Here is a 15,012-nt window from a genome sequence, read left to right on the forward strand (position 1 = left end):
AGGTAAGCCACTAGCCTCCAAGCTCTTTTTTCATGCATCGACCCTCAGGGTCGGTCAGGCATTAATGCTCCTTGAGTCATTCAATGCTAGTAGTCGATTAGATCTAATCTCTATTGGCTTGCGTGATTCACGCTAAGACCGTTCTGACAAATAAATCAGCGCTACCTGACCTGTGTACAGTATCACTGCCGAACCTGACTAATGAGTCACAACTTCACAGTTAACACTAACACTTTTGTCGATTCTGACTAATTAGTCAGTTCCATACACAAGTAAGCAATGCTATCAATATGTATCATATGCCAGTTATCCAAGAATAGGGCATTCAATATGCTTACTAAACAGTTTCTAGCATAATCATGATCATGCACAAACTCAGAGACTCAAGCTCTAGCCAATCTCATATTCATCATTCATGGCATGCCCTAATCACATGTTTCTCGTGCATTACATGCATCACACTTAATCATCTAGCATGCCTCAACAATAGTCATATGCAAATGGGCAAGATTGCCAAGCATTCATTATGCTATCAACATTTACATTTAAACATCCATCATGCATCAATAATAACCATGCATGTCATACTTAATAATCAACCAACATGCTTCAATGATAACCATGCATGTCACATATACACAGGGTGCAGTTTTCTTACCTTTGGTCCAAGCACAGGTTACCAACAAACGAGCAATAAGCACGATCCTGATTCCAAGCCTCTAGTGATAACCTAATCACAACCACAAATGGTGATCCAATGAGTTCAAGTTCCAAAACCAAACCCGGAACCAAGACTTAGCCTCCGAGACATCAAATGCCACCAATCCGGGTAGTAGGAATGATCCCGAGGCCTAAGGTTTGAGTTCCCATGACTAAAAACCCATTTTGGTCACTTTTCCTCTTTTGAGCCGCGGCCCCATCCATTAGAGCCGCAACCCCACCCAAATCAGGCCCAAAAAATACTTCTGACAGCAATTAGAGCCTCAGCTCTACCCCATAGAGCCGCAGCTCAAATAGCCCATCAACACCATTTCAGCAGCTTCTTCAAGCTTGAGCCGCAGCGCCCAAGAACTGAGCCGCAGCTCAACCTCGAACCCAACCAAAAATCCTCCATTTATTCATCTAAAATCCTTTCATAAACATATCAAAACATCTCCAAACTCAAAAATCAAAGTTCCCAAACATCCCCATGATCCAAAACCCATAAAACCCAAGTCTCAAATCACCCAAAAATACAACAAAACACAAAATCCAATTCAAGCTTAAAAACTTTAAAAACTTAGAACTTAAAAACTTGAATTACCTCCGATTGAGTTGTTTCCAACTAAATCCTCCGGCTAATAAGCTTCTAATCTTTCCTAGGATCGCTATGCCTCGATCCTCGCTTGAATCCGAGTCCTAGAACTCAAGTTATCTTCGAAAAAGCGATCGGGAGACAAAAAGGGAACTTTTAGGGAGAGAGAATGTATAGAACGTTCTTTTTATTCTTTTAAAAGGTTACTTCAAGCTTAAGTAGCCTCAACCAAATCCTAATGCTCGGGGTCCCGAAAACACCCCCGATGACAAAATAGTCAAAACCTCCAGAATTTTCCCCTGATCTTACTAACTCCCAATTTATCACCAAATATTAATTCTCATTACCCAATAACTCGGTAATGCTCTAAATACCCATTGACTTACTCCAAGTCAAGCTTAAATCCCATTGTGACTTTTCCACTAGCTTACCTCCTAGGATCGTCTTGTGCTGGGTAACCCTGGCATAACCAAATAATAATAAAGCACCACGCCCATTTCACATATATGCCAAAAATGCCCGAAATGGCCAGCATATGAAAATCACCCAATTAATCACAACTGGGTTCACATGCATATTTAATACACCTAAACATGCATATTATTATTAAATAACATAATAAATCAATTATGGCCCTCCCGGCCTCCTAATCAATGTCTTAATCCTTATTAGGAAATTTGGAGCATTACAGTAACAAGTTACCTTCACGATCAATTTAATTTATTTTTTCCACATCATTTCTTTTTTTTTTCAAATCTTACTAAGTAACCGGTTACAATTCAGTTGATATTTTGATAATGGTACATTACTAAAAAAATCAAAATTATTTTTGTAATTGTAACCAGTTATCACCACGCCACTTCAAAATAAAACTGATTTTGATAGTGGTAACTAGTTATCACACATCACTAAAAAAATTGACAGCGGCATACGATTACTACCACATAAAAAAATCAAAATTGTTTTGATAGTTATAACCAATAATTATGGAGAAAATGTTGAAGAAGATAAGAAATGGAAGAAAATAAGAAGAAAAAATGAGAATAAAAAGCATGGTAAAGAATGTCTCAATTTTTTTTCTTCAAAAAATAATGTAAAAAAAATGTTTTATAAAATATAAATGATAAAAAAATATTACAAATAGATTAAAATCATAAAAATAACCTCAAAACATATTAAAATTAGCTACTAAAACTGCATCAAAATAAAACATGTTATACAAATATATGGGAAAAAACTCCCATAAATATGTAAACAAAAAAATTATGTCATAACTTAAGAAAAAAATTGCCATATTTTTCAAAGTTTCAAAAAAAATCTCATATTTGGTTTAATTTCCTTTTTACAAAATATAAGGTTCAAAAAATAATTTATTAAAATTCAGAGTCCAAACAAGTAATTAGACAAAATACATGGTCCAAAAAAGTATAAACTATTTTTAGAGTTGTCCTCCAATACAGAAGGTGTTGTAAAATATAACAATATAGTAAAAAAAAATTAAGATGTGCTAAAATATAACAATGCACTACTTTTATAAGAGGATCTCCAATGATGTTGTAAGAGATGTGCTAAATCTGACACCAAATATAACATATGTCAATTTACCACACGATAAATGTTACATTTTTCCCACTAATTAATGTCTTTAATATTAATTGAAAGTTTTTTTTTAACTTTTTATTTATTTATTTAATAACTTTTTTATATACTTTCAACAAAAAATTAAATAATTGTGTTGAATTTAATCTACACCTTAGAGCATCTCTAATGGAAAACTAAATTAGCTATCCAGTGCTAAAATATAACATATTTAAAAAGAGTTACTTCAATGGTGCCCAATTTTGGCACAAAAAATATCATGATTCATATTTGGATCAGTATTAGTATTAATTAATTATTTTTTTATTTAATTTTATGTCATTTTTATTATTTTATTATTATTTTTAGTATAACATCAAATCAAATGTAAATTGAGACTTTTTACTTCATTTTTTATTTCTTTAGTAGAATAAGAATTTTTTCCTTCACATTTTAAATAAATATTAAATGTTCAATTTTGCATTAACTTCTACAGTTATATGCATTGGAATGATCTAATGGTTTATAAATACAATTTTTTTTGACAAAAATATTACATCATTTAAAAAAATTCGTCAATTATATTTAAATCAAATTCCCTTACTTTTTTTAAATAGCAATATTAATGTGGGTTATGTATCATTAATATCTAATTAATATAAGATTATTTCCTAAAAAATGAGATCCTCATTAAACCTCTTGTGGGTAGAAAACATAGGTGTGATTGGTTCGTGATTAGAAAACTGTATTTTTGAAAAGTGGATTCTGAAATGAAAATCTGAATTTAGTGACTAAAAATATGTTTTTGAAAATGTGATTGGTTCAATGTCAGTAAACTGTTTTTGAGTTTTAAAAAATTAAATCTGTGATTGATATTAAATTTGAAAATATAACAGAAACTAAAATATGTGGGATTTTGGAAAATAATTTTACAAAACTGAGAAAACAAGTTTTTCACGTTTTCTAAATTATAACACAATATTAAAATTTTGATTAGGATACAGTTTTCAAAAACACCATACCAATCATATATTTTAGTGAGTCCACTAATTTTGAGTTTTTGAAAACATAAAATCAAATCTAAATCTTTTACCAATCACACCCTAAATTTTTTATTGTAAATTTTTTTTTTTGTTAACTTTAACGAAATATTACAAATATTTAATGAAATATATCTTTAAAAGTTATTAAAAATAGATATTTATTAATTACATAAATATAAATTCAAATATTATAAAATATCATTATCATAATAATATTTAATACAAAATTAGATATTTAATAATTAATGTATAATACATCATTTTAATTTTTATTAAAAATTTATTATTTATATTTATAAAGAAATTTTTTTATTAGTTAATGTAACTTAACTAAATATATATTCATATTAAATAACAATTAATATTATAAATACATTATATATAAGTGTCTTGTGTGTATAAATAATATAACTGTCTAACTACATAATAAATTAGAATAACATTTATCTCATATCAAGAATAAACAAACTCTTTCTCCAATTATAAATGCATGATTTGAATAATATGTGTAGTTTATGATCTAAAATGTTATCATATATTTTCAAATTCAAAATACCATAAACAATCTTTAGGTTTACTTTTTTTAATATGCTTATGTCATTCTTATATATATAATATTGTTTATTTATTTAAAATTTATATTACAATCACAAAAACTTAATAAATATATTTCATAATTTCTTTTTAAAATTAAGTAAATGTGCATTGCAAATTACTTGCACCTAGTAATAAGAAATAAAAGTCAATCTTAGAGAATATTGAAAATTGTGATTCACATTTTTTTATTATTAAAAAATTATTATTTTTTTTTTTTAAACTTGGATTTTTTTTAAACAAAATAAATTTACTATTTAGGCAGGCATGTAAATTGGGGGGGGGGGGGGGTCTGCCCCGCCCTGCTAACATTCCGCTCTGCCCTGATAAGTTCCTTGGAGCGGGTCGGGTCAACCCGTCCCAGCTGAATCGGGACGGTTCTGCCCTATTTAACTTATTTTTTTAAGAAAATTTGAATTATAATTAAATTAGATTAAAAGTAAAATATGAAATTCTAAATAGTATACATAATATACATCATATGGCTACATTTTAATAAAAAAAGTTTCGAAATATATATTATCTCATTTGTAAAATCACAGTATATGTGTATATTTGTACTCTATTTTTCTTGACTAAAGAAAAAAGAATAATACTAATATAAAAGGGTACCAGAAATACATATAAAACACATCACTATTGTAGAACCAACAGTAAGACATCCTATAAATAATAATATTAAGAAAAATATATAATAGTTGCATATATCTCAAAATAATCTTTTTTTAATATAGGGTTTAAGTATAGAAAAAAAAAAGTGCTGCCACGCCCAAATTCTGCCTCGTTTTTACAGGGATAAAGACGTCCCCTTGGGTCGGGGCTCCGCCCTGCCTCATTACCTTATTTTGCCCTGCCCACCATTAGAGATATTATACTATTTTTTATTAAAGTTGTGATTCTTTTCTTCTTCTTTTTTTCGTTTTTTAAATTATAAGAAGTTCATTTAGGTATACGTGGTGAAAGAAAAAAAAGTGTGCTTGTAGAGTAAATCACAAATATTTTTTTTATGACAATAATTTAATTTCAAACATTAGTGAAGTCTTGTGACTATAACACTATGTTTGGTAGATAGGAAATAAAATAGAATGGAAGGAAAAAAATATAACTTTTTTTAAAGATAGTAAAGTTTGTTTCGTTATAGTTGTTTGGTAGAGAAGAAGGAAAGAAAATTAAATTATTTTACAATTAATTTTGTACTCTTTTATTGTTATTTTTAAATTAAATGTTATTAATGAATTATTCATTATTGCAATAAATAAATAAATGAGTAAAATAATGTCACACTTTTTACACACAATGATGTGTATTTAATTTTAACTACATAATTAAACGTGTTTAGGCTCCACCTAAAAATATCTATGGCTAAAAGTAAACAAAATTGTGTGCAAATTTTGGGTGGCAGATCCTGATTGAGTAAATGTAGAGCTTAAAATTAAAATATTTAAAAATTGATTTTTTTTATGTATAAAAAAAATAAAAAATTCTTAATAATAAAAATTAATATATTAAAAAAAACTTAAAAATAAAAATAAAGCCTAAATACTAAAAGAAAAAAAAGTTGGATAGTTAGTATTGTCCGTATTTTCTACCAGGGACACGTGACACCATTAAATGAACTTTGTTAACCCTTAGGATAGGTCTAGACCTAACTTGGGTTTGATAAATAATGATTACCCAGAATATGGCGAGAATCCGGACTTGAAGCTAAGGCCTGGACCAACACTATGACCCCGAATGACCTCTATAAACCTTGATAAAGGCTACGATGTATAGCCCAACTCAATTAACAGATCCCACCATTTGAGTCCCGGATGGTATCTTTGGCTCCATCTGTGCATCCCAGTTTGTTACACTAGGATATATCCTAGATTCACCACTACAAAAGAATGCCTACCTTCAGAAATGAATCCAAATTCTCTGTCTGGGAAGCGCAAGACAAACACGTCATCCTACTGACACCATTCCCGAGAAGTTCGGCAGTTGGTCTCCTCAACCAACCTGCAAAACTGGTGGGCACAAAAGGTACAATATTCTTAAGGAGAGACACTACCACAACTCTCACACATCTTGTCCCTTGAATCCCCATGATGGCTGACATGCGCCAGTCACTATCTATGTACAAAGGACAGCTGGATTGTCCAACTAAACTTGGGCCGACCCAATGAACTTTAGATTAAACATATTGGAATAACATTTTATACTTGTATCAAGCTCCATTAGATAGCTGCCTGGATTAATTTGATCCAAAATACATGTCCAAATATAAATAGGGCCCTCAGTTCAATGTAAAGGGGATCCTAATTGTTTATGCATGCAAAAATGTTGCTGATTTTGTTACTCAAATCCTCCATTGTTAAAACTCAAAGTTAATACAATTGACTCGTGAATGAAGACTCATTAACGCCCCAATCACGTAAAAATCCTAATCTTAATAGTTTATTTCTTTTCTTGCTACCTCTAAATCTTAATATATTTATAGTTTCCAATAAACTCAAATAAACAGTTAACTTTGCTGTGTGGATGTTGGGTTTTGAGTTAATGTTCTCATATTTGGATAATTAATTTTCAATACCATTAAATAAAATAACTAGGAACGTGGCATTTAACGTCAAACGACACATTCTTATGAACGAAATAACCCTCAAAACGACAAGATAACAAATTTAAGCGCCAAGAAGGGCGTTATCTCATCCGGTAGGCTTAGAAGCTCAGCTGTTCTCAAATTCAAGCGCTCTCACTGCTCGCTGCTCTCTGCTCCATCACTCTTCTTCGTCTTCGTCTTTGTCTTATATTATGCGCAATGATTCCTCAACATCTGCAGACACAGACGCTTGGCTATATACAATGGCTTCCACCACCTCCGATTCGATTTGGTTCAGCTCTTCTACCTCCTCAAGGATTTCAATCTTCGAAAATCTCCATAACCAGCTTTAGAACAAACTCTTCAGTTCTTAGATTACGTAATAAAAACTTTAAGCCTAGAAGTAGTAAAGGCGTGATTAGTAGCTCAGTGTCGGAGCAAGACCAGAACCAGAAGCAACAATTGGGGGTAAGGAGGTCCTACCCTTTTCACGAAATAGAGCCTAAATGGCAGCGGTTTTGGGAGGACAACTCCACTTTTCAAATCCCAGATGAAATTGATACGTCCAAGCCCAAATATTATGTTCTTGACATGTTCCCTTATCCCAGGTCTGTCCATTTCTTCTCATTATACTTATTTGTTAAATGGAAGACCAGTAATACCGTGGCTAACTTTTTAAGAAGTTTAAATAATTAACGCTTAAGAATGCACAATGTTTGGCCGGTAAATCAGGCTTCTGAATAATAGATATTCTATTTTTCTATTCTACGTTTGGTTATGTTTATGCTTGTATAGATGGTTCGTTACGATTATATGTTATACGACACACTAGGTGATTGGGAATTAGTGGGCTATTCTTTATGTGTTCATTTCTCACTTGGGTTGCAGTGGAGCTGGCTTACATGTTGGTCATCCACTTGGATACACTGCCACAGACATTCTTGCAAGATTCAAACGCATGCAGGGGTACAATGTGTTGCATCCTATGGGATGGGACGCTTTTGGGTTGCCTGCGGAGCAATATGCGATCGAGGTTCATATTCTAGTCCCATGATGTATGTTTACCGTGATTTTTAGTTATTGGAGTACACATGTGCAGTATCAACTGGTTGCCATTTGTGTTTTGTAGACAGGAACCCACCCAAAGATCACAACCCAGAAGAACATTAATCGTTTCCGTACCCAGGTAATAGATACAAAATATTTTACCAGGCCATGCTATGCTTCATGTGTTGAATCATTGAGTGTTAGCGTTTTGCTGACTTCACTATGCCCCGTCCAATTCTCATAATGTTTATTAATCTTTAAACATTTTACTTTCAAACTTCAGTGCTATTTTATTTAGTGGCTGAAGATCCCAGAAAATAATAACTGATTACAAATCCTTTCTATCTCTGCACGTATGATTTAGACACCAGGGTTAAGTTTCCAAATAAGTTCTGCCTACGAGTTAGATCTAAATGAACTTTGTTGCTTTCATTAAATAGTTAGTTAATATTGGTATGAGTATATGTATATTATAGTGTTGATTTACACAGGTTATGACTATCCTAATTTTCTTGGAGCATTAAAATTGGTCCCATTTGACACAGAAGCTTCTTCAAATTTGGCTTTTGTATTGTTTGGATAAGAAACTGAAAGTATTTGTATTCAGCTCATGGAAAACCATATAGGAGTGGCAAGCTAGGATGGACTTTTATCATTTTATTTTTTGAGCGATTGCTTATTCACTGAGAAATATTTTATATTCCTGTTGCTCTATTCGTTTTTTATTTGACATTTGACATTTTCTTTGTAGCTTAAATCACTAGGTTTCTCATATGACTGGAATCGTGAAATTTCTACAACTGAACCTGATTATTATAAATGGACCCAATGGATCTTTCTTCAGCTGTTAAAGAGGGGACTGGCATATCAGGTCTAAGTACTTTCTGACCTGCAGATGTATTCTGCCAAATGCCAATTTGTTATATACAAAAATTAATATAGTCTACTTATGTTTTCAGGCTGAAGTGCCAGTGAATTGGTGCCCTGCTCTTGGCACTGTGTTAGCAAACGAGGAGGTGGTGGATGGTGTGAGTGAACGTGGGGGTCATCCTGTTATAAGAAAGGTATATGTAGTCTTCTGCATGCCATTTATATATGCAATCAAAGTCATAAAACTTCGATAGCTTAATTCCCAATTTTGGATGGTTTTATAATTTTACAGTGTCATTGTTTATTACCAAGCAGCCAATGCGGCAATGGATGCTCAGGATTACTGAATATGCTGACCGTCTTCTTGAAGATTTAGATGACCTTGACTGGCCTGAAAGTGTAAAGGACATGCAAAGAAACTGGATAGGGAAGTCAGAAGGGGCTGAGATGGAATTTTCTGTTCTTGACAGTGATGGGCAGGAAAAAGACATGAAGGTTAAAATCTACACTACAAGGCCTGACACAATATTTGGAGCAACGTAATGAATCACACCCTTCCTACGTTGTCTAAGTTGATAAACTTCATGCATTTGATGTACTTGCACACGCAATCTTTTGGAAGGTATGCCATGGATTAGGATAATTCTAATTAATTTTTGCTTGCAGCTACTTAGTCGTGGCACCAGAGCATCCTTTGTTGCAATCATTTATGACAGCAGACCAGAGCAAAAATGTAGGTTCATGTATTTGTTTGACAATCATTTCTCAAGTATTTCTTTCTGTCAGTAATTAGAGGGCCTTGCTGGGAACAGGTGGAGGAGTACACAGATATTGCCTCAAGAAAGAGTGACCTTGAGAGAACTGAACTTCAGAAGGAAAAAACTGGGGTATTTAGTGGTTGCTATGCAAGAAATCCAGTTAATGGAGAAGCGATCCCCATATGGGTGGCAGATTATGTATTAGGAAGGTGTGTTCTTCTGGGTTCTTTATAAATATTTTACCAATTCACACAAAAATATACACTTCTTGTGTTGCAGAATTTACAGCTTTAAGCTGTTTAGAATTAGAATTGCATGGTTGGGCTACTTCATTTTGGTGCAACATCTTTGTTAGTAAAAAACAGTTCTGAAATGTTGAACATTTGGAGGGCTTATTACATGTGATTATTAAAGATAATTTACTGACGCAGTTATGGAACGGGAGCAATTATGGCAGTACCTGCACATGATACTCGTGACTATGAGTTTGCTTCAAAATATGATATCCCTATTCGTTGGGTTGTGACACCAGATGATGAAAAAATTGGTGATTCTGGAAAAGCTTTTCCAGGTGAAGGGGTGGTTATAAATTCTATAAGTTCAAAATTTGGACTTGACATCAATGGGTTGTCCAGCAAAGAAGCTGCTTCCAAAGTAATTGAGTGGGCTGAGAAAAATGGAAAAGGAAAGAAACAGGTGGTTTGTCAATAAACTGAAGTTTATGTTCATTGGTTGGCTCAAACAACTCTAGCTCCTATAGATAATATATGCTTTACTTGCCTCAAACATGTCGTTCTTTAGGTGAACTATAAGCTGAGGGATTGGCTCTTTGCTCGGCAACGCTATTGGGGGGAACCAATTCCTGTTATTTTCTTGGATGTAACTGGTGAGAGTGTTCCCCTTTCTGAAACTGAGTTACCCCTTATACTACCTGAGTTGGATGATTTTACTCCGACTGGAACTGGGGAACCTCCACTCTCAAAAGCAAAGTCTTGGGTATGCGTAATTCATATGCCCATTTTTTTTAAAGTTTCTTTTTGACGACCTACTGGAGAGACTTGCATTTTGTAACTTTACAAGTTGCATGCAAAAGTTTTGAATTAGTTGTTCAATAACAAGGCATGTTAGTTTATTATCATTGTTTTAGAAATGATTTTGCATTTATTTTTTCTGAGTGCCTTCAGAATTCAAATCCCTTGACTTCTATCACTTATGTTCAGGTTAAAACCACAGATCCTTTATCTGGAAAACCTGCTCAACGTGAAACAAGCACAATGCCACAGTGGGCTGGTTCTTGCTGGTAGCGTTTTCTTTTCCAATCTATAGTAGCTAGCCTTTTGTTTTTGTTCTCAACTGTAACACATTTAGCCTCAATCACAATTTAGTTGCTTGAAAAAATTACTGCTGTTTTGTTTCTGTCTGTAAAAGTTATAGCCTGACTCTACTGGAAATTATTGCCTGGATCTGCCTAAACTTTCAGAAATCTAAACAATACAAGATGTAGATAGTTTGTTGTATTACACCTTAACTATGAAGAACTTTCCCTACATTTGATATTTCCTTACTCATTGCCTAAGTGAAATTGGTTTTACCACATTCATATTTACCTTCCGTATTTTTCTTTGTTGAATTCAAATCTTATGCGTTTCTAAGAAGGGTTCAGGTACTGTTTATTGCATCTAATTGCTTCTCTAAGTTCATAATCCATCTCACGCACCAATTAAATTGTCAAATTAGACTTTATCTTTCTAGATGACCATTTCAAGAATCTATTACTTGCATTTGTCTTTTTGTTGAATTTCACTCCTTTTTGTGCTTGAGAGACCACTAGAATTGAAGGGATGGCTCTAAGCTTTTAAACTGCAATCACTATAATATGTTTCTTCAAAGAGTTAATCCTTTTCACTTACTCATAGATTGGTTGTGGCTTGAAATACTTGGAGCCAATTAAGATGTGAAAAATTGTTCTTTTATATTCATTTCTAGGTACTATTTGAGATTTATGGACCCGAATAATTCGAAAGAATTGGTTGCAAAGTCAAAGGAAACGTAAGTGTTTATTTTTCTTCTTCTAACATAATAGTTCTTTTAAAGATAACAATTTATAGGAATTTTTTTCTTTCCCTCCTGACATTTTTGATCTCTTTTACTTTGGCAGGTACTGGAGTCCAGTTGATGTGTATGTTGGTGGTGCTGAACATGCTGTTCTCCATTTGCTTTATTCTAGATTCTGGCACAAGGTTCGACTACATTATTCTTGTTCATGATCTGAGATACGAAGATTGCTAGGGTCTTATTATTTTCAGTTACAATTAAAAGAGAAACACAGCTGGCTGTAAAATGTCGTTATCTCTCATTAGCTTCATTTTTGTTTTGGTCCTTCAGTAGAAACTTTTTGTGTATATCTTGTATTTAAGCATATCGTCTCCAATTTGAGCAAGGAAATTTACAGCGCAGGGGGTACGGACGTGGTCCTTGTAAAGTCCATGATACAAGAGCCCTTGAAATTTCATTATTGGCTTTATGAAGTCAAAATATGCTTGAAATGTCAAAAAAGTTGGAGGATTGTGATGATATAAATTATAATATTTCCCTGAAAAAATTATTGTGGAACATATTAATAATCCATTTTCCACTCTTTGGCGGTGCCATATATACATCTTGATTAAACTTCCATGTCTCAGGTTCTCTATGACATTGGTGTTGTATCGACCAAGGAACCCTTTAAGTGTGTGATAAACCAGGGAATTATTCTTGGAGAAGTAAGTTCTAGTTGCTTCTGCATATTGAATAATACTTCATCATTATGTCTCTAATCCTTCCAAATTGCAGGTTCAGTATATGGCTTGCAAGGATGCTAATGGAAATATCATCTCTGCAGAGTTTGCTGAAACAGTTGGGGAATACAATCAAGAAAGAATCCCAGAGGAAAAAGTAATTCTTGAATGACTAAAATAGTTTCTTCCTCTTTTGATAAAAGTTGATATTTCTAAAATATACATTTTCAAATTTTAAACGATATATTTTTTTAATTTTTTTTTAGAAATGATATTTTTGGGACTTGTAGGTCGTGAAATCTGGAGACTCTTTTGTCTTGAAAGACAATCCTGATATTCGTTTGATTGCACGCTCCCACAAAATGAGTAAAAGTAGGGGAAATGTTGTCAATCCCGATGACGTAGTTTCCGAGTATGGTGCAGATTCACTTCGTTTATATGAAATGTTCATGGGTCCACTTAGGTACATTTGTTTGAATTTTGTTTGCTTTCTTGTTTGTGAAGCAGTTTTAATTGGTCATTCAGCATAACAAACAAATCATGCTCTTTTCTTACACGATGTTTACTACATTTTACTAGAGACTCGAAAACATGGAATACTAGTGGCATTGAAGGTGTCCACCGATTTTTGGGAAGAACTTGGAGGTTGATTGTTGGTTCACCTTTACCCAATGGTACATTCCTTGATGGAACTGTGGTGACTGATGAGGAACCTGCATTGGAACAACTTCGCTCCCTCCATAAATGCATTGCTAAGGTGATATGTGATACATAGCTTATAAAAAAGCATGTCTGCATCCCCAAATTATTTTGTATAACTTGATCGACCAATGGGTTATTCCTAATTATCAGGTGACAGAGGAAATTGAAGGAACTCGTTTCAATACTGGAATTTCAGCAATGATGGAGTTTCTTAATGCGGCATATAAGGTTCATTATACTTGAGAGATGACGAGTGTTGTTACTTTTGAAGCATGCTATATGCTTGTTTCATTATAAGCATAAAATAAATATTTTGTTTTTGGTCATTTAAATTCTGTTAATGCTCGTCAACCCTTCTCTTGCGCATCTAGCTCTAATTTTTCCAAGTTATATTCAGTAGGGTGCTTTCGCTGTTTAATTATCTCATTGGGTTTTACATTAATATTTACAGTGGGATAAACATCCAAGAGTTATTATTGCAGCATTTGTGTTGTTGCTTTCACCATATGCGCCTCACATGGCTGAGGAGCTTTGGTTTCGCCTTGGTCATACGGAATCACTGGCATATGAGCCTTTCCCTAAGGTTTGGACATTGTCTTCTGCTGTTCTTTTGACTACTTGCTAGTTGCTATTATGTGTAGCAAATCATTTTCACTTTTCATTGTGAAAGATTTTTTATTTATGATACAGCCTTGTTGTTCCATATTCTATACCATCAAAGTACATATGTATGGATCCGACAGTAAACCCAAAGGCAACTTGGGAACATTGCAAATTGTTGTCTTCACCTAAAAATATCCATTTCGCATTTTCTTACTAGCTATTACTTTGATAATGATTCAAGACAGTTTGTGAATTATAAAAGATTTTTGTTGTTGATGCTGTAAAGTAGGTAGACATAGAACTGCAGCTAGTTAAAAACACACTGTCTCAGACATTAACCATCTTTATTTCAGGCGGATCCTGCTTACTTGAAGGAATCCACCATTGTTCTACCAGTTCAGATTAATGGCAAGACACGGGGTACCATCCAGGTTGAAGAAAAATGTTCCGAAGAGGATGCTTTCCAGTTGGCATCACAGGATGAAAAGCTGTCCAAGTTTTTGGATGGAAAATCAATCAAGAAGAGAATTTTCGTCCCTGGCAAGATCTTGAATCTTATCTTGGATCGCGAAAATGTGAAGGTTGGAGTCCGCCAGTAGTCTCCAGGACCATTATGACTGAGAGTAGCTCTCCTGTAACTGTAAGTAAGGCACTGTAAATTATTAGAGGTCATTATCCATCCTAGTGTGCTGCTTCTCAAAAGAGGTAGGCAAGTGGTCCTATATAACAAAAGGGCATCTGGTTTCATTCAATGGGTTTTAAAATGACATTGTCCCAACAATGTTGTAGGATGCCAATTTTTCTGTGTTTGAAGTGGGCAGGGTACCAATATTTCAAATTGCTTATTTGATATTCTTTTCAAGATACACATACACATACATGCATATATATGTAACAGGTCAATGAATTAGCTTTCAAAGCTTTATGATTTAACGTGTACATTTACATCCTTGAACTGAGCTGATTCATACGCAATTTGCGGGGTATTGTTTGGAGGGACTTCGTAGGTCAAAAGTTTCACACACGAAATTATTGCGAGGTTGGCCGTTTGGCATTTGAGTTTTTACATTTCACCTTTTTTTTTTGAAAAAAAAAAAAATACAATTTTGAGAGAAAATTCTTTAAGATTTAAAAGGATCTTCGTTCATCCTGATTAAATTGACTC

At 33.4% G+C, this 15,012-nt stretch overlaps 1 protein-coding gene across 1 annotated transcript; it reads left to right on the top strand.

Moving 5' to 3' along the window:
- The first annotated feature begins 7,204 nt into the window (after window positions 1-7,204).
- On the top strand, window positions 7,205-14,780 carry LOC133794875 (leucine--tRNA ligase, chloroplastic/mitochondrial). The gene is made up of 20 exons (XM_062232307.1): window positions 7,205-7,698; window positions 7,979-8,123; window positions 8,220-8,276; window positions 8,889-9,008; window positions 9,097-9,201; window positions 9,323-9,546; window positions 9,674-9,740; window positions 9,820-9,974; window positions 10,197-10,461; window positions 10,567-10,761; window positions 10,986-11,065; window positions 11,752-11,814; window positions 11,924-12,005; window positions 12,450-12,527; window positions 12,598-12,699; window positions 12,833-13,005; window positions 13,122-13,299; window positions 13,395-13,472; window positions 13,696-13,827; window positions 14,201-14,780. Exons 1-20 carry the CDS (start codon window positions 7,310-7,312, stop codon window positions 14,444-14,446), a joined length of 2,934 nt encoding a protein of 977 aa, XP_062088291.1. The 5' UTR covers window positions 7,205-7,309; the 3' UTR covers window positions 14,447-14,780.
- The last annotated feature ends 232 nt before the right edge of the window (window positions 14,781-15,012 follow it).

Source organism: Humulus lupulus, chromosome 8 (genome assembly GCF_963169125.1).
Source record: "Humulus lupulus chromosome 8, drHumLupu1.1, whole genome shotgun sequence".
In the NCBI taxonomy this organism is placed as follows: domain Eukaryota; kingdom Viridiplantae; phylum Streptophyta; class Magnoliopsida; order Rosales; family Cannabaceae; genus Humulus; species Humulus lupulus.